The sequence below is a fragment of the Protobothrops mucrosquamatus genome, unplaced genomic scaffold, assembly GCF_001527695.2.
Source record: "Protobothrops mucrosquamatus isolate PMUCROS unplaced genomic scaffold, P.Mucros_1.0 scaffold2018, whole genome shotgun sequence".
Classification (NCBI taxonomy): domain Eukaryota; kingdom Metazoa; phylum Chordata; class Lepidosauria; order Squamata; family Viperidae; genus Protobothrops; species Protobothrops mucrosquamatus.
This window is the reverse complement of record NW_015388129.1, coordinates 62,620-81,090: the sequence shown is the minus strand read 5'-3', so window position 1 is coordinate 81,090 and position 18,471 is coordinate 62,620. Positions and strand designations below refer to the sequence as shown.

General features: G+C 44.8%; 1 protein-coding gene across 1 annotated transcript in view; it reads left to right on the top strand.

Annotated features, from left to right (window-relative positions):
* Positions 1-13,280, top strand: part of VSTM2B (V-set and transmembrane domain containing 2B) — a 19,856-nt gene extending 6,576 nt beyond the window's left edge. The window contains exons 3-5 of the mRNA XM_029285654.1: positions 4,374-4,403; positions 10,011-10,500; positions 13,255-13,280. Of these exons, the coding sequence (XP_029141487.1) occupies positions 4,374-4,403; positions 10,011-10,500; positions 13,255-13,280 (546 nt within the window). The remainder of the gene's footprint in view (positions 1-4,373; positions 4,404-10,010; positions 10,501-13,254) is intronic.
* Positions 13,281-18,471: the final 5,191 nt, after the last annotated feature.

Sequence of the window (18,471 nt, the reverse complement as noted above, 5' to 3'; positions counted from 1 at the left end):
GCATTTTTTTTTAACCCTCCCCCTGCCACTAGGACCCCCTGTAGAAGGGATATTAAAAAAAAAAATCTCTGAACAAAAATCAATCGATCCTTTAGATTCCCCCAATATTAGAACATTGGGTGGTTTTGCACAAACACACACCCTGGACCCCAAAACGCATTCCAAAGGGAATGATCACTGTTCCAGGCGAAGAAGGGGGGAAAAAAGAAATTTTACGGAGGTGGGAATTCTTATTTGTCTTTGTGACTGGTGTACAAGTTCACCGCCCCTCCGGCTGGCTCCAGCTGGCTCTCAGAAAATTGCATTCAGCATCCCCGCCTGGGTAAGATGCCATGAGAATTATACTGAGTAGGTTCAGAGGGCTGCACTTCGTTTGCATAGCTCCGCCCTGGCACCTATTCCTTGCTCATAGTACCTTGGGAGGCTCTGGCCTTGCAAACCAAGCTGCAGCCCTGGGTTGAGAAGTCCACTCTACGCCTCTCTCCATAACCCTGCCACTCTAGGCTTTCCACTTGTCTCCTGCCAGATAGCCAACATGGCTCACAGCAATGGAGATACGCCACCTTCATTGGGCGGTTCTTCAGATGCCTTTCCCTCTCTCCCCCCCCCCCCGGCCTTCTTCCTCAAACTTAGGGTTCCACCAGCCTTGGTGGTTTCTCCAACTGTGCCTCAAATCTGACAGGGATGGGCTCTCCTTTACTAGTCTTGCAACCCAAGTCAAGTGGAAATCATGGCAGTTACTTTCCCAACCCAACTGGAAGGCACCCAGTCATGACTTTCGACTACTTCAGCAATGGGGCTGGCAGTCTGAACGTGAGAAAGATGGGTACATAATGCTGCAGCATCAACCTAGCATGGAACGCGGAGGCAGGATGGGTCAGAATGCAAATGAGTGCTTAAGCTTTGAAACCCCGTGCATCTCACAATGACTGAAAGGTAATCCTCTGGAGCCTTCGACCTCCCTTGAGATCCCAGTTTTGCTCGGGTTGATTTGCAAAGCTTACAAGCGCCCAGCCACCAGCTGCTCTTCGAGTGGGGTGGCATGTTAAGAGAATGGAATCGGCAAGGAAAATAACAATTCCACATTGGTGCGAGACCTTCTTGGGATGCATGGAACGCGCTGAGCCAAGTCAAGCTTGACTGACTCTCTGTAGTAGAGTCAAATCTGACAGGGATGGGCTCTGCTTTCCTAGTCTTGAAGCCCAACGCAAGTGGAAATCATGCGAGTTCCTTTCCCAACACATCTGGAAGGCATCCAATTGGAAAAAAAAGTTGTCCTAAATGTTAAGACCTAAAAGGAATCACGTGAAAAGGATTATTGAATGGAGATTGCATTGAACTCTGGGGCTGAGAGGTACAGCTTGTTGTTCATACCTGTGGCCCAGTTCTGAGTTAACAACCGCAATAGCACTTAAACTGATATGCTGCTCCATCGTGCTTTACAGCACTCTCTGAGCAGTTTTACAATGTAAGCATTATTTGCACGTTGCCCCCGACAATCTGGGTCCTCGCTTTGCTGACAGCAGAAGGATGGAAGGCTGAATCAACCTTGAACCCCATCAGGATCGAACTCCGGGCTGTGGGCAGAGTTAGCCTGTAATGCTGCATTATAACCACTGGGCTACCACAGCTCTTAGTACAACCTTATTAGTTTGACTTAGGTACCTCCTCAAGGCACCAGCTATGAAGGGGGAAAGGGGGGGGACACAACATGTTTTTTTCCCTCTGTTGCAACTCCGGATTGCTAGAAGGGAAGGTAGATGATATCTAAGTTCTCAGAGCATCTCAAGGGAAAGAAAAAGTGAATATCCAACCCACTTAATCAAAACCCTTTCCCTTCTTTTTTTTTTTACATGTGTCACATATAAAAAAGAGGTGGGGTCTTGAACTCAGCGCTGCAGCTGCCATCTTGACTTTTTTGACCCTGCTCTTGATAAATTTGGACCCGTTAGACCAGTGGTTCTCAACCTGTGGGTCGGGACCCCATTTGGGGTCGATTGACCATTTCACGGGGGTCACCAAGCAAGGCTGTCCGACATTTTTTTTGTCTGCCATTTTTTCCCCTTTTCCGGCGGGTGCCTTACCTCCCTTGGGCTGGGCCAGCTGGTGGTCAGCCTGCTCCATCTCTGCTGCTTGCCAGCTACGCCTCGGCCGGCGCAGGGGGCGGAACCACGCATGCGCGGCGCTCCTGGGCAGGGAAAGTCCTCGACTTACGACCGGTTGGGTAGTCCTCGACTTACGACCGGTTTAGTCCTCGACTTACGACCGGTTGGGGTCGCGGCATTAAAAAGGTTGAGAACCACTGCGTTAGACAGTCTTTCTCTCTCTCTTAAGCCATGATCCTGCTCCAAATTTCTGCACTATTTCAAGCCAAAAAGAAATACCATGGCAGATTTATTTTATTGGGAAATAATGTAATTCTTCTGGAAAAATTACAAGAAATGTATCAGCCATTTATACTTGGATGCTGCTGTGAAGCCTTTTTTTTTTTTTATTAAGAAACACTGACACCCACTTGCAGCTGATCGAAACTGACTTCAGCGAGAATGATCTCTTAGTCTGAATTAGCTTTGCCCTCTGCCAATACAATTGTAGCACAGCCAGTTGCGATCAAGGAAAATTGCATGCTTAATGCAGTGTCCACGTTTTTTTCGGATCAAAACAATATCTCCAAACATTAAGTACAACTTTATTAAAGGATGCAGAATATCTGAATTGTGTGCATTTTGGCATAATTTCTTCAGTGTTTATGCTTTTCTCATTGCAGTAGCTACATTGGTGCATTTTTTTTTAAAAAAAAGACTCACACCACTGTAGCTTAAATGAGCCTGTGCTTTCACGTTCACTGATCATACTGGGTGGTTTTCTCTACTAACTTATTGCTGTTTATCTCTGCGTTTGTTAAATATGCTGCCTGTCCTCTTAAAACATCCCCAGATGGTGTACAAAACTATACACGTATAGCTTTGCTGCACAATAATTTTTAATCATCCAATAAGAAGCTCAAAGGAAAATTCATCTATTAGCCAGAAACTAAAATGCTTCCAGCATCAGTTCAAGGCACTGTTTCATCTTAGATTTAGTATTATGCCTTCAGTGAGATGGGTGGCATACAAGTTTGATAAATAAATTATTCCACAAAAATCTGCTTAATTGTCGCAGCAACTGGCTGATCTTGTCTGAACGTAGAAAGTAAGTGAGGTTGCACCTGGTTAGGACTAGATGAGAGACTACTAAGAAGTACCCAGGTTGATTAAAAGGTCATAAAACACCCTAAAAAAAAGCGGTAGGACAATTTCTAAGATAGCCAAGGGTCTCCCACTCGTGCAGAAGATTGGACAAGAAGATCTCCAAGGTCCCTTCCAGCTCTCTTATTCTATGTTCTAAGCTTCAGCATCCTCTGGGTTGTGTTGCTTTTCTCAGCATGACAAAAACAATGTTGTGACTATGAACCACAAGCCTGGAGGATGAGCAGTTTTGTAACCCATGTGGAAAAGGGGCCCCAGCTTGTATTATGATACCACAATGTTGCTTTTCTCAACCTGATCCTCCTTGTCCCCTTTGTGGATGCCCCTACCTGGAAGGGTCCATGAAATCTCCAGGAGCTGAGCTTGACCTGAACAGGCTTTGTCTTCAACAATGCGAGAAACAATTCCATAGTTGAGCCATCTCCACTGAGAAGGCCCGATCTGGATTCACATCCTATGGGCCAGAATCAAGATGGGACCACAAACAGGGCTTCCGCTGGCAAGTCTCAGCCCAAGCGTTGGTTGACAGTAGAGAAAACGGGGACATTTGTGACTGTGATTGAAGTCCTGCCTTTGTTTTGACACGTTGCCTTCACTCCGCCGCATATTTTTAAAGCTTATTGCGATGGGTTAGCTCAGTGCTTGAAAAGAGCCTATTTTCGATGGCTTTGACAACAGACCTGCAGGGTGGGAAGAAAAGCTAAATAATGTATAAAGACATTAAAATGATTGCATGGTAGGAAAATTGATTTTCAAAGCTAATATTTGAATGCCGGGTCTTCCCCAGCTTCTGCCATGGCAATTTCACATGCCTGTTGGAATTGTATTTGCTTGAAATATAATAAACTAAGGAATTGCTACTTCTTCTTCTGCTTTCTGGTAGCAAAAACTGTATCTACATGACAGGAATCTCCTCAAGTCAGCTGTGGTTCACCCAGTGCGTTAAGAGTGTACTCTCAATCAAAATAAAGTAGTCTGTCATTAACCTTGATAAAAGGATTCTGAAAAGTATTATCCACTCCATCTTTGTGGAGAGGGAAAGAAGTGTTGTTCTTGGTCTTTAGAAATCTCCTGTTTCATTTTTCTCCTTCCTTTTTTTTTTTTTCTTCTCTCTTTCTTTTTCAGGCAACCAGTAAAGACGCAACGAAGATCAGCGTAAGTACCTGTCAAAATGCATGCGTGGCGTTGTCTGTCTATAATACTGAAGTGGTTCCTCCAGGTTCACTTTCTACCTGCCTGGAAATGGACAAAGAGGCGCCAGGAGTCATTTAACGCATTTAGAAATGACGGCCTTTCTATCAAATTCGTTGCACGCTCATTATCAATTAAGGGTGAGGCCGTTATAATCAGCTAATTGCCCTGCTGATTGAGCAGGGTCTATCTTTGGCGTGTAGATAGGGGACAGTTTGGAAAAGTCTACCTTCCTTCTGGAGTCTGTTGGTCCTCAGCTACTAGAGAGATGAATTTGTCTCAGGGTTTCTCACCTCCTCAAATCCTAGTCTCAGTTTGTAATAGACAAAGCCAATGAATAGTTCAGGAGGCCACATCCTCCAGGAGAACTTCAAATGGAGGTGGAGATAAGCCATTGTCAGGAGGAGCCAGGGTCAAAAGACAGCATGGGTCTGTCTCTCCATTCTCTCTTTCTCTCCAGTCAATCAGAAAAGGGTAGATCATTTTGCCACAAGCTTGCATTAATGACTCGTGGAGAACATTTGAAACCGAACCGAGAGCCATATGAGTTTAGATCAAAGGGTTTCATATGCAGGTAGGGCCACAGGCTGCCCACCTCCTGGCCTGAGAGGCAGGTTACATTTGGAAGAATGAAACGCTCTCTTCTTTCCGAGCTTTTACCACTTCGAGCTGCAGCTGGGAATTCTACACGTTTGGATGAAAACGCTTAGGTTTTGTTTCAATGGCAAAATATCTCCCCATTCATGGAGAAGAGAAGACTCCAAAGGGGAACATTAAGGACAAACAGCCCCACTGTTTTTACTCACATCCAAAGGCATTTTAAGAGTTTGCTAAGGTTCCATCTTGTACTTAAAGTCTGAAGCAGATGGTTGGAGAGATGGTAGGACAGGTATGGAACACCATAGAGCTAAGGTTTAGCCTACAAGGATTTGTAGTTTGGAGGGGATAGGTTTAATTGGACATTCTTAGTACCTCCATCAAGCAATTCTTTTATTCTCTCTCCTTCCTTCCTTCCTTCCTTCCTTCCATCCATCCATCCATCCATCCTGCCTTCCTCTTTTCCTTTCCTTTCCTTTCCTTCTGTCTTTCTGTCTTTTCTCTCTCACACACATGACAGCTAAATAATTGATATAATGTCAACTTTAGGTTTGTGGTGTTTGTCATGGTGTGGGAAAGATTTCAAACTGGTTTCGCGTCTAACAAAATGACCACATACTCTTTTGGACCTGCTGGGTGAGCTAGCATGGTTTTGTCCCACGGCTGATTGCACCTTAGATTTCAGAGGCTAATCCATCATTCACCCACTTCGGTCAAGTTCATTTAGACTATATTACAATGGAACTACGCTTGTTGATTTGAAACACCCTTCTGTCATATATGGCCTCCTCTTTGTCCTACTCTAAGGTGCAGCTTAGTCGTGCTAGCTACACCCTTCCAGATCCTGCTTGTGAAATTATGATCTATTCAAATACAGGAATGATGATGATGATGATGATGATGATGATGATGATGATGCCTTCAAAAATGAGGTCTCCCATTTTTTTTCATCTAAAGACAACCAAAACTACTTAAAATCCAGGTTTAAGTGCAGAGCAGCTAGAGAAAAACTAGATTTTATTTTATTTTACATTTACATTAAATTAACCAGATGCAGTTGATAGGTTGCCCGTTGCATAGGGTGAAGACTTGACTGAATTGGTTTCTTCCAGCTGTGTGATATTATAATTCTGTGATTTCCCACAAGGAATTTCAATTTTCCTTTTCCCTTTTTCTTTTCTTTTTTCTTCCCATCTCTTTCTCCTTTTCTTTTCCTTTTCTTTAATTTTTGGAGGGGGAAAATGTTGTGTGTGTGTGTGTTGGGGGGGTTGGCTGGCTGAGATTTTTATGAGCTTTGCAGAGGATTAAATGCAGACATTGTATTGGTGCTTTAACGAGGAGAAAGGGCCCCTGGATTTAGTCTGGGGAGCAGAAGCACAGAATGAGTGTCTAGATGTGATTGGAACCCTTTCTTTTTATAAAAGGATGAAGACAGGATTAAGAAAGCCCAGCACGTTGGGGCTGATATTTTGACAGGTGATATATTTTCAATGCATTGTTGCTGGAAAGGGGGAATGGCTAGGATTAACGGCCCGGCTGTTGACTGTAGTGGAGAGATGCATTTAATTAAGGGAAGAAGGAAATGGAATTAGTAGCTGATTTTGGACGAGAGAACCAGTGCTTAGAAATAGTCACTGTGGGCTGGAGAAATAGAAATGGACAGAAGCAAAAGACGAACAATGGCGAGCCATTTCATTTGGGAGAAGGCCAATTCAATTTGGAAGACGAAGAGCACCACCAAAAGGCATCGTACGTTCGCTGAAACCAGAACAATCAAAGAATGATTTGATTTTTCAAGGCATTGCTTTAGAAACTCCATCATGAACATTGCTTGGCGTTTGTTTTGTTTTTTTGGCCTCTGTAAGCCTGTCATTGCCATTTTCAAATCTTGATTTTGTGCCTTAAGGCCACATGGGAATACATTTGTCATCTGTTTCATAAATCACAATTAAACAAGCCATGGCTTATCAATAATATGTAAAGCTAAAAGGTAACCAAGAGAAGTAAAGTTCAAGAGCCTTCAGAATCTTTGTCTTCTCCTTGCAAGTCCTGATCCAGGTTCTTTCCTGGGCTGGGACCATTTATGATCTTGTGAGAGGGGGAAAAAAGAGCTTTTCTACAAGATCAGGGGCATTTTTGTGGAATGCATTAGGGTTTTCAACTTTTCTGATACTCAAAACAGATTCTGAGATTGCGAAGCTGTTTGTTATAGCTTTCAGCGAAATTCAGGTTAGTGCTACAAATCCTTCTCTGATTCCTCCATCCAGGAAGGTGCATTTAGATCTTCATCCACTGAAAACCAAACCTCCTTGAAACCATAATAATTTGCTGTTATCAGGAGGAGGAGGAAGAGAGGCTTTAAAATTGGGGAGCAGATATGGATGCAAGATGAAGATTGAAACGTTTAAGAACAATCCATAATTGCATAGAAAGGATGGCAAAGTTTTCAATCAAGTTTCCCTGGAGAGACTCATACATTGAATTGGATCCTATGAACAAAATGCCAGAAAGGCTATTGCAGGGCTTTTCGACCAGTGGTACGGGTACCACCTGTGGTACATTGGCACCTGGCAGGTGGTATGTGACCATCCTAGAAAAGTAGTAGCGGGGGAGGGGAATGAGCGGAACCGGTGGCAACACCGCACAAGCCTGAGTGAGAGACGGCTGGAGCTGCAGGGCTGTCAGGGCTCAGTGGAAGCGCCAGGATCAGTGCTTCTTCGGGGCTGTCAGGGTTCAGTGGAAGCGCCAGGCTCCAGCTGGAGCTCGGCACTGATCCTGGTGCTTCTGCTGAGCCCAGAAGAAGCGCCGATCAGCTGGAATGTTGCAGCCTCTCCAGGGTCTTGTGATTTACATTCAGATGCTTGGCAACTGATTCATATTTATGACGGTCACAGTGTCCCAGGGTCTTGTGAAGTGACCAAAACCTGCTGCAACCACCCAGCAGACAGGGGGAATAAAAACCAAACACCCCCCCACCCCACCCCCGCTGCCAATCCTCAACAGAAATGCTCACAACAATGGAAACCTCGGACAGGAGGGCTGCCGGGTGGGCAGGCAGGTGTCTTGCTCGGCTGTGGCTTGGGGGGCACTTTTTTCAGTGCCATTGTAACTTCGAACAGTCACTAAGCGAACTGTTGTAAGTCAAGGACTACCTGTACTTTATCACTTTTTTTCCTCTTGGGGGGGTCATTAAGTTTTTGACACCTTGCTAGGCGACTGGTGGTACTTGGATATTGCCATATCCTAAAAGTGTGACAATGGGTGAAAAGGTTGAAAAGTCCTGGGCTATTGTAGTGTGATTTGAGATGCACTGCTAGAAGCTAGCTTATTTTCAAATCATGTGATTACAGAATGCGGATCAGAGGGTGGATTTTGCAGAAGGATTTACCGTATCGCTCCATAAAATGGCTGGGAATTTGAGAATTAGAGTGTCAATCAAACTAGAAGGCAGGAGGGTAGAAATAGAAAGAGGCATTGCATTATGGAAATAACTACTTGTGTAGAAATCTACTACATTAGCAGGACTAACTTTTTTTTTCTTGCTACCTCTTCCAACCCTTGAGACCATCCTACTGTACGATTAGTAGATCTTTGGTCCATGAAATGGACTTTGAATTGCACAACATGTTGCCTGACTGCTTAATTGTCTCGCCTCATTAAATCTTCCTTAGATTTGACTGCACAGAGCAATTTATAACTAAAAAAAAAAGCTATGGGGAAATAAGGCCATCTCCCCCTCTCAACCACAAAAAAACAGAATATGTACTAGGACAGATGCATTGTGGGATCCGCTGCAAAAGGGGGTAGGGCCACGGCACAGAAGAGGAGGGGCAAGTGACAACTTGATACACGATGTCATGCCTGGGAGATTCCAGGGGAGTTCTGGCTGTGCACCCAGCAGGTCCAATGCTCAACACACGATAGCTTCAAAAAGATCTAATAACCAATGGAAGATCAGAAGCCCATCAGAAGCCCATCAATGGGTCTCCCACTAGAATGGTTTGGATTCAAAGGTCCATAAGCCCCCATCAGTGTTCCTGTCTACTGAAATATATATATATATTGCACAGTCCAAAATATCTGGAGGGCGCTGGATGGAAGAGGGCTACCAGGGCAGGGGGTTCATGGTTAAAACTGAATCATGTAGGCATGGGACAAATTGGTAGAAGAGGCTTCTGTCCTTCTCTCTCTGCTTTGCTTGTTCCAGTGCTGGGAAGGTGATCTTACTCTCCACATCCTTAGGCTTTACGAGGCTTTCTCCCTAAAGAGTTTTTTATCTGCTGCCTACCACGAAGCAAACCCCCTTCGAGTTCAAGCAGGGATAGGCGAGAGCACCTTTGGGTGTTAGCTATGAACATCAAGGGGTCTTGCTTTGCCTCCCGTGGTTTCTCCTTGGCTTCAGGATGGAGCCTCCAGAGAGGATGAGAGTCACCCCTTTTTGTTGCCTTTCCCCTTTCCTAGATCAGTGGTTCTCAACCTATGGGTCGGGACCCCATTTGGGGTCGATCGACCATTTCACGGGGGTCGCCAAGCAAGGCTGTCCGCCATTTTTTTCCCCTTTTCCGGCGGGTGCCTTACCTCCCTTGGGCTGGGCCAGCTGGTGGTCGGCCTGCTCTGTCTCTGCCGCTTGCCAGCTACGCCTCGGCCGGCGCAGGGGGTGGAACCACGCATGCGCGGCGCTCCCGGGCAGGGAAAGTCCTCGACTTATGACCGGTTTAGTCCTCGACTTACGACCGGTTGGGGTCGCGGCATTAAAAAGGTTGAGAACCACTGTCCTAAATTGTCCTTCTTAGTCCACAAACCCAACAGGGCAGGGTAGAAAATCTCCAAGGAGGAGATGATCCAGGGCTGTTGTTCCCCTCTGATGGCTGCAGAGGCTTCACCCCGCTTGCTACCCTCCCGCTCGCCGCCCCGACGACCCCCACAGCGGGCCCGCCACGCCTAAGTAACCCCTTCTTTCTCCCTCTTTTCCAGACGGTGCGCGTCCAGGGCAACGACATTTCGCACCGGCTGCGGCTGTCAGGGGTCCGGCGCCAGGACGAGGGGGTCTACGAGTGCCGGGTATCGGACTACGGCGACGAAGACACGCAGGATCATAAAGCCCAGGCGGCGTTGCGGGTCCTGGCGAGCTTGTCGCCTGCCGACGTGCAGGCGGCCGAGGCCGTCTCGCACATCCAGAGCAGCGGCCCGCGGAGAAGCAGCCCGTCCGGGCGAGCCACCGCCGAGCCCGGCCTGGGAGACAAGCGCCTCCTACCGGCGCAGGGCGAAACCGCCGCTTCCTCTTCCCTCTCCTCCTCCTCCTCTTCCTCCTCTTCTTCTTCCTCGGCGTCTTCGGCGTCCTCCGCCGCCTCTTCCTCCTCCAGCCCCGCGACTGTGGCGGCGGCGGCGGCGGCAGCTGCAGCAGCCTCGTCGGCCTCGCCTCGGCCGGGCTCCGCGATCGTCCTCCCGCAGCAACGAGGAGCAGGTAGGTGGAGGCGCAGCGACACCCGGTGGGGAGTGGCGGAAGCGCAGGGAGCTGTCCCTGGTGCTGAGCGCCGGCTTTGACTTGGCTGCCCGCAAAGACGCGTCCGGACGCACCTTGCTCTGGGTCAGTTCAACCGGCAGGCTAATGGTTCCTTCTTCTGCTCCGTTGGGTTTCTACTTGAGCTCGTCTTTGGCGACGTGTAAAATCCTCCTTTGAGGGTTCAGCTGAACGTTCATATTGTTTTTATGCACTTCTATCGACGCACAGGGCGTTGCCCGCCACCACAATCTTGGGGAATGGGTTAAGCTGGGGAGAGAGCAACTGGCCCAAAGTCATCCTATGGGTTTTGGTGGACTTGGGTGGAATCTGGGTCTTCTAGTCCAACACTGTAACCCTAATTCAACCCTAATTGGCTCTCCATGTGGACTGAGTACATTTTCCCAATAGTCTCCCGTTCAAATAGGAAGCCTAAAATAATTCTCAACGGACGTTTTCTTCCAGAGGTTGTATTGCATTCAATTTCAAAGAATTTAGCCTGATGTAGACCGAAAATATTTAAACTGAAAAGGACAAAAATTGGGCATTGCTTCTGATAAATTGTGTTTGGGCCAAATGCTCTTTTGAGGGAAAATTGAGAGCAAATGTTCTTTTTGAGGGAAAAAAATATGGTTCTTTGAAGAATGAAAATATTTTTATGTGATTGGATGGTGTTTTAATACTTAAGAGTATATTTCTGAGTATTTCTTTCAATGAAGCTCTTATGTCATGAACATTGCCATTGAAAACCTCTTAGTTGATCCAAGAGAAAGCTTTGTATTTCTCCCAGCAGGGCAGTAAGTGAATGTAATGCTTTAAAAGGTCAACTGAGTACTTGCCTCCCTAGGATTCACTATAGAAATAATATAGACTCATTGTACGAAGAAAACTCTATTACAAATTATTATATAAAGCATTTCTCCAAAGCACTATGTAGCATTAACCAGTAATAGTAATAATAGCAGAGAAGCTACCTTGTTCTCTCACAGAGGCTATTGCAACAGTTCTGTGGATTTATTTTCAAATATCAGCAAGATCATAATTATATGACATCGATCTATTTGAATGTATCTTTAGGTTGTTCGTCATTCTTCCCCCTCCATATTTATAATACAGGTAGTCCTTGACTTACAACAGTTCATTTAGTGACCGCTCGAAGTCACAACCGCACTGAAAAATGATCACCTGATCAAAATTCAGATGCTTGACAACTGGTTCATATTTACGACCTTTGCTGTGCCCAAGATCATGGGATCCCTTTTTGTGACCTTCTGACAAGAAAATCAAGGGGGAAGCCAGGTTCAACTAACAACCAGCTTACCAACTTATCAACTGCAGTGATTCACTTAATAACGGTGGCAAGAAAAGTCATAAAATGGGACAAAACTCACTTAACAGCAGAAACGTTGGGCTCAATTGCGGTCATAAGTCAAGGACTACCTGTATGAGTAATGTTATATTTTAGGTCCACTACAAATATTGCAAGGAGGAAAATGTCCTCTTGTGAAGGCATTCAAGAGCCGTGATGGCACAGTGGTTAGAATGCAGTATTGCAGGTTAACTCTGCTCACTGCCAGCAGTTCAATCCTGACTGGCTCATGGTTGACTCAGCCTTCCATCCTTCCAAGGTCGATAAAAAGAGGGCCCAGATTACTGGGGGCAAGAGGCTGACTCTGTAAACTGCTTAGACAGGACTGTAAACCACTGTGAAGTAGTATATAAGTCTAAGTCTATTGCTATTGCTATTCATTTAGCTGTGCTTCTAGTGATAAGCATGTTTTATTGGGGGAAATAAATTCCATAAGTCTTCAAAGAGGTTTATTCTGAAGTGTGATGAGGATTGGAATGTAAAGTTTAGACTGAGATTTCAGAATAATAGAAGAGAAATAGGCACAAGGTAGAAATGTTTAGGAAAGAAAACATTGCTGTCACTGGCTGTGTTGGATCTATATCCTTAGCTTATGTGCTCTAAAAACCAAAAGTGAGATTTGTAAGGATCGGGTTATCTCTTCATTTCCCTCACTAGAGGGATGCAATCTATGTATTTTTTGTGTCTGTTTGATTGTTTGTCATCTTCAGCTGGTGAAACAGCGCATCATAGGGAAACAACTTTTTAAAACAAGATACCTCAATGGGGCTAACTTACAGAATGCAACCAAAATCAAGTCGGCAATAAGCATTGGAAATAGAAATCATGTGACTGTGGCTGTCTACGGAAGCCATCACACTTCTGTGCAATTGAAATTTAGGAAAGTTGTGATGGCTTCAGTGGACAGTCACCGCCAGGTGAATGCCAACTTGCCACAAGGAAAGTCAATGGGGAGGTCAGCGGGAAGTTAGAAGTTGCTTCCATTCCCACTACTTTTTGCCTCCCCTTAGTTATCTGTTTAGGCATCGAAATATCTCTGAAACTACGAGCTAGATCATGAGTTGTCTAGCAGCTTATAAAAGTGTTGAGTATTCTAATAGCAAGTCCTAAGAGTGGGACCCACCGTCCGTATCAGCACAAAGTGTGTAGAGCAGAGATGGACCTTCATCTTGTGGTTGAAGAACACACATTTTTGGGGTGGGAGGAGAACGTTTGGAAGATAATGGTATATACCTCATGACCTAGAAAGACCTGCATGGCTTAGGCCTTTAGGACAGTTGCTCCAGGTAGAATCTACCCACCCAAAGAGAGGGTGCCGTGAATACCCACTCCCTGAAAAATCATGTCAGATATGAAAGTCCGGGTCCACACATGAAGGTTCAATTAAATTAAATTAAAATGATTTGTCGCTGTAGCCTAGGCACAAGAATCTTCTCAACTAACAGTCACCACCTGGTTAGAGTTAGATACGGGTCAATGGCACTCAAGGATTGTTGGCTTTAGTTTGCTTGTGGCTACATAGGGATTCTAGGCTGATCCCTCTTTTCACCCTGCCCCCAGGTTCTCCCACATCATGGGAGTAGGACAGCAACAGCAATAGCAACAGCTCCCTTTTTTACTTTTTAAAATACTCAGCCTTCCCAGGTCTAAATGAGCCCACCATTTTATCATTCCTAAAAGAATTGTGGTAATTGTTCATTTCTGCAAACACAGTAAATGTGATGTGTTCTTTTATCTGGTCCTCCCACACGTATTTATTTAGAGTATCGTAAGCCACCTAGAATCTAGTAAGTAGTGTTTACTGAGAGGGGGGGAATTTATGCAAATAAATAAATCTATAAAATAAAAGTGAACATATGAACACAGAAGGACAATCTTGGCACAAGAGAAGCGAGCACTCCGTAAAGCCAGAGCTGCAAATGCTGAAGCAATAGTGTCCACATTTCTGTTCAGTATGTGGCAGAACATTCTGTGCTAACATCGGTCTCATCAGCCATCTACGGACACACCGCTGATGGCCCATAATCCATAAGATGTCAAGGTCTTCATCGAAATCGATGGACGAACAACACACACATTTAGAATATCGTAATCCACCTAGAATCTAGTAAGTAGTGTATACTGAGAGGGGGGGAATTTATGCAAATAAATAAATCTATAAAATAAAAGTGAACAACTAGAGACACCCTTCCTCCCCCAAAGGGTTACATTTAGGCAGCCTAGCCTAACCTGAGGATGCCAAGTATTAAAGCTGAGGTTTTCATTATCCAAAGTAAAGGTGTGTTTCCATCCTTGTGGCATTATCACCCATCCATCAATTTCCAAGTCATCCATTTTCCGGGACAAATCTGCCATTTCAATACTATGGGGCATGGATATGCATGACTGACCGTTCTTGAAGAAGATGTTTCTATCAAAAAAGTGAAGTGGGCAGTTGAAAATAGAAGCTACATGCAGAATATGAGAGTGAGTAGTGGAGGAACAGTGGAAGTGGGATTTTCGGTAACTTGACAGACTACAGGCACAACCATAAATACAATATCTCCATTGGAAAAATATTTGTAAAAGTTGAAATAGTCCTCCATATAGGCCTCTTGGTAGAAACCATGGCAACAACACAGGCATCCCAACATGTTTGCCAGAATGCTACAGATTTAGTCGTTTGCATCGGTCATGTCCTGATGCAAATACGGAACATTATTTCTATCAATTACATAATGATGTCATGACTGGCATGATGTCACTTGCCTTCTCTGCAAATGCCCTTGTTTCCCAGGGTCAAATATTAGAATAACAAGAGTTGGAAGGAACCTTGGACATTTTCTAGTCCAACCCCCTGCTCAAGCAGGAGATCTACCATTTCAGACAAATGGCTGTCCAATCTCTTCTTAAAAATATCCAATGTTGGAGCACCCACAACATCTGGAGTCAGGCTACTCTATTAATTCATTGTTCTAGCTATCAGGAAATTTCTCGTTAGTTCTAGGTTGGTTCTCTCCTTGATTAGTTTCCATCCATTGTTTTTTCTCCTGCATTCTGGTGCTTTGGAGAATAGTCTGACCCCCCCCTCTTCTTTGTGGCAGCCTCTTATATTCTAGATGAGTAGCAACCTTCAAGAAACTCTTTGAAGGGACTTTTGGATGCTTTGGCTCAGCCTCCAGATCAGGGGCGTCAAACTGCCGGCCCATGGGCCGGACACGTCACGTGGAAGCCGCGCCCACTCCATTGCCGGCAATGGCAAAACAGCCCCAATATGTTGCATGACATTGCAAGTTTGACATGTCTGCTCCAGATGTTCAATATGGCACATATTGAGATTCCAACTCAGCTGGCAGCCAAGAGGTGTTTGTCTGCAAAGAAAGTTTCCCTGGTATATAAGGTCTTGTTCACCTGCAGCCCTTTTGGACAGATAATTTGTGAGGGCTTCTAGATGGAGGTATGTTCAGAGGTGTGTTCTGGAGACATAGCATAACTACCTGCCGTTTATAGCAGATGGTGCAACACAGTGCCTTACATGCACTGGTGCATCCTGATTACCTTGTTTCTGACTTTCCCAAGTTATGCTTCTTAACTTAGAAAATATATTCACCAGCTGTTTCTTAAACTGTAATTAGGAAGTCTCTGATGGCTGCTTATTCCAGTGGGAAACAGTGGAAAATCCCAAAGAGAGCAAAACCCATTATTTGCTGTTGGTATTATTCCTAGCTATGGTAAGACATGGAGGAGAGGACCTTCTGGAAGATCTGAGAGACAGGGGTGAAGAATAGATAGTCCTGGAGGTAACTTGGGTTCAAACTATATACAGAAAAGATGCTGATACCCTAGAAAGTACACAGAGAAGAGCAACCAAGATCATCATCTTTGTTGCTCTTCTCTGCACACTTTCCAGGGTCTCGGCATCTAAATCATATGATGAAGAGTGGAAGGAACTAGGAGGGTTTAGCCTATTGAAGAGAAGGATTAGGGATGACATGATGAGGGGCTGTAATGAAGAAGAGGGGATTGACTTATTGTCCAAAGCACCTGAAGGCAGAACAAGAAGTAATGGGTGGAAGACCATTGAAGAGAGAAGCAACTTAGAATTAAGGAGGAATTTTCTGACAGTGAGAACAGTTAATCAGTGGAATGACTTGCCTCCTGGAGTTGTGGGTGCTCCATCACTGGAGATTGTTAAGAAGGGAGAAGACAACCATTTGACTGGGGTGGTATAAAGTCTCCTGCCTTGAGCAGGAGTTTGGATTAGAAGAACTAAGTCACTTCCAGCTCTGTGTTCTATGTTTCAGAAAGAACCAAACTTTTCAGCACAGGGATTATAAGGCAGAACCAAGAAGTAACATTGACTGCCTGCCTTGCCATGTTCTGGGTCAACTGCAATGGCTACATTACTTTTCACAAGCAACTGAGAAATAATCTTGAAGTCACTGTGACTATTTGCCATGCTTGTATCCTCCTTCAGCTATTTCCCCATTAAATGTATCTTAATTGGAGGACTTCATGGTTCTTAACAGTGTGGGTCATTATAAGCTTTCAGTAAATCATTAAAGGGCTGATAATAACAGCAAACTCCATCTTCCTCCACAACTGATTAATTTATGCAGCGTGCTTGTGGGTTACATATATACTACATATGCCTTAATGAAACAGCCAAATTGTAGTCGGCACAGAGCCGTGTTAACAGTTAACAGATGGGCATAAACATTTGCAGCAAAAATAGCATGTGGGGGTAACATTTTCTGCCCAGATAATTTCATTTTAGCTAATGTATCTGTTGCAGTATTATCTATCTCTGGTGGTTTTTATATCTGGAAAACAAAAAAAGGACATAGTATTAATACAAAGTCTGGGTTGGGCCAAAAGTGAAGCAACCCATGGCAGAGAGGATATTTGGGAGCCAAAGTGCATCAACTGCAAGAGGTGAAGGTACTTTAGATAAGCTATGAAGTTCCACTGTGATGTACAGGTAGTTGTGGCCTTAAGTCCGCAACGGACTCCAACATTTCTGTTGCTAAGCGAGACATTTGTTAAGTGAGTTTTGCCCCATTTCTTGCCACGGTTGTTAAGTTGAATCTGGCTTCCCCATTGAGTTTGCTAGTCAGAAAGTCACAAAAGGGGATTGCATGACCCCGGGATATTGCAACCGTCATAAATATGTGTCATGTGAATTTTGATCCTGTGTCCCTGGGGATACTACGACGGTCATAAAGTGTGAAAGCTGGTCCTAAGTCACTTTTTTCAGTGTCACCGTAACTTCAAACAGTCACTAAATGAACAATTGTTAAGTCGAGGATTATCTGTAACTGATCTCAAGCTACTTCTGAAAGCAGCCAACCTAGAGTTTTGGTTTGGCAAGGGTCTTGATGGCCAGTCATAAATGCTTGTTGTTGTTGTTGTTAATTGCGAAGTCGTGTCCGACCCATCGCGACCCCATGGACAACGTTCCTCCAGGCCTTCCTATCCTCTACCATCTTCTGGAGTCCATTTAAGCTCACACCTCCTGCTTCAGTGACTCCATCCAGCCACCTCATTCTCTGTCGTCCCCTTCTTCTATTGCCCTCAATCTTCCCCAGCATTAGGATCTTCTCCAGTGAGTCCTTCCTTCTCATTAGGTGGCCAAAGTATTTGAGTTTCAACTTCAGGATCTGTACTGTACTGTCCATGGGGTTTTCATGGCAAAGATACTGGCGTAGTTTGCCATTTCCTTCTCCAGTGGATCACATTTTGTCACAACTCTCTGCTATGACCTGTCCGTCTTGGGTGGCCCTGCATGGCATAGCTCATAGCTTCATTGAGTTATGCAAGCCCCTTTGGCACGACAAGGCAGTAATCCATAAAGGGATCATAAATGCTAATGTGATGTAAATCTAAGGGGACAAAGTAATGGCTCAAAGCACGGCGGATTTTCACGAATGAAGGCGAATCTACGCGTCCCGGGATAATGTTGCAGGATCCAAGCTAGGCTGGTCACCAGAGGTTTAATCTTCCAAGCTTTCAGACTCATGCCCATCTTTAGGGAACTTCTCTCCACCAGAATATGTGCTTTGAGCATAGAACCCCAGTCAACACCTAAAAAGCCACGCACAACTAGGCACCATATAAATACCACACAGAGCATAGCCCAAAGCACACACTGCGCTAGAGAGACATTTCCCAAGGATGGGGCCCAGCACGAGTCCAAAAACTTAACTTCTGGTCTTGGGGACCAACCCAGATTGGTTCCTGCAAGGATTTTACTCCAAATTTCTGTTTAATCATGAAGCTTCCTGAATATCTTTGATTCAGGAGCTATTTGTCATGATTTGAAAGGATAGTTCATCAGGACAGCAATTAGAGTATAATTATCTCTTAAGAGATATGCATGAGTCTGTGTAACATCATTATTTCTTGAAGAGCCTGCATTTCCAGAAACTCTTCAGTTTATGATACATTAGCATCATTTGATACACATATTGTTTCTTTGGGTAAACGCTAAAGTGCAGTGAGCACCTCTGGAATTATTTGATTTAGCAAATATATCTATCTATCCCTTCCCCCCCCCCCCGGGGTTGCAGTTGGCAGCAAGTCTATGA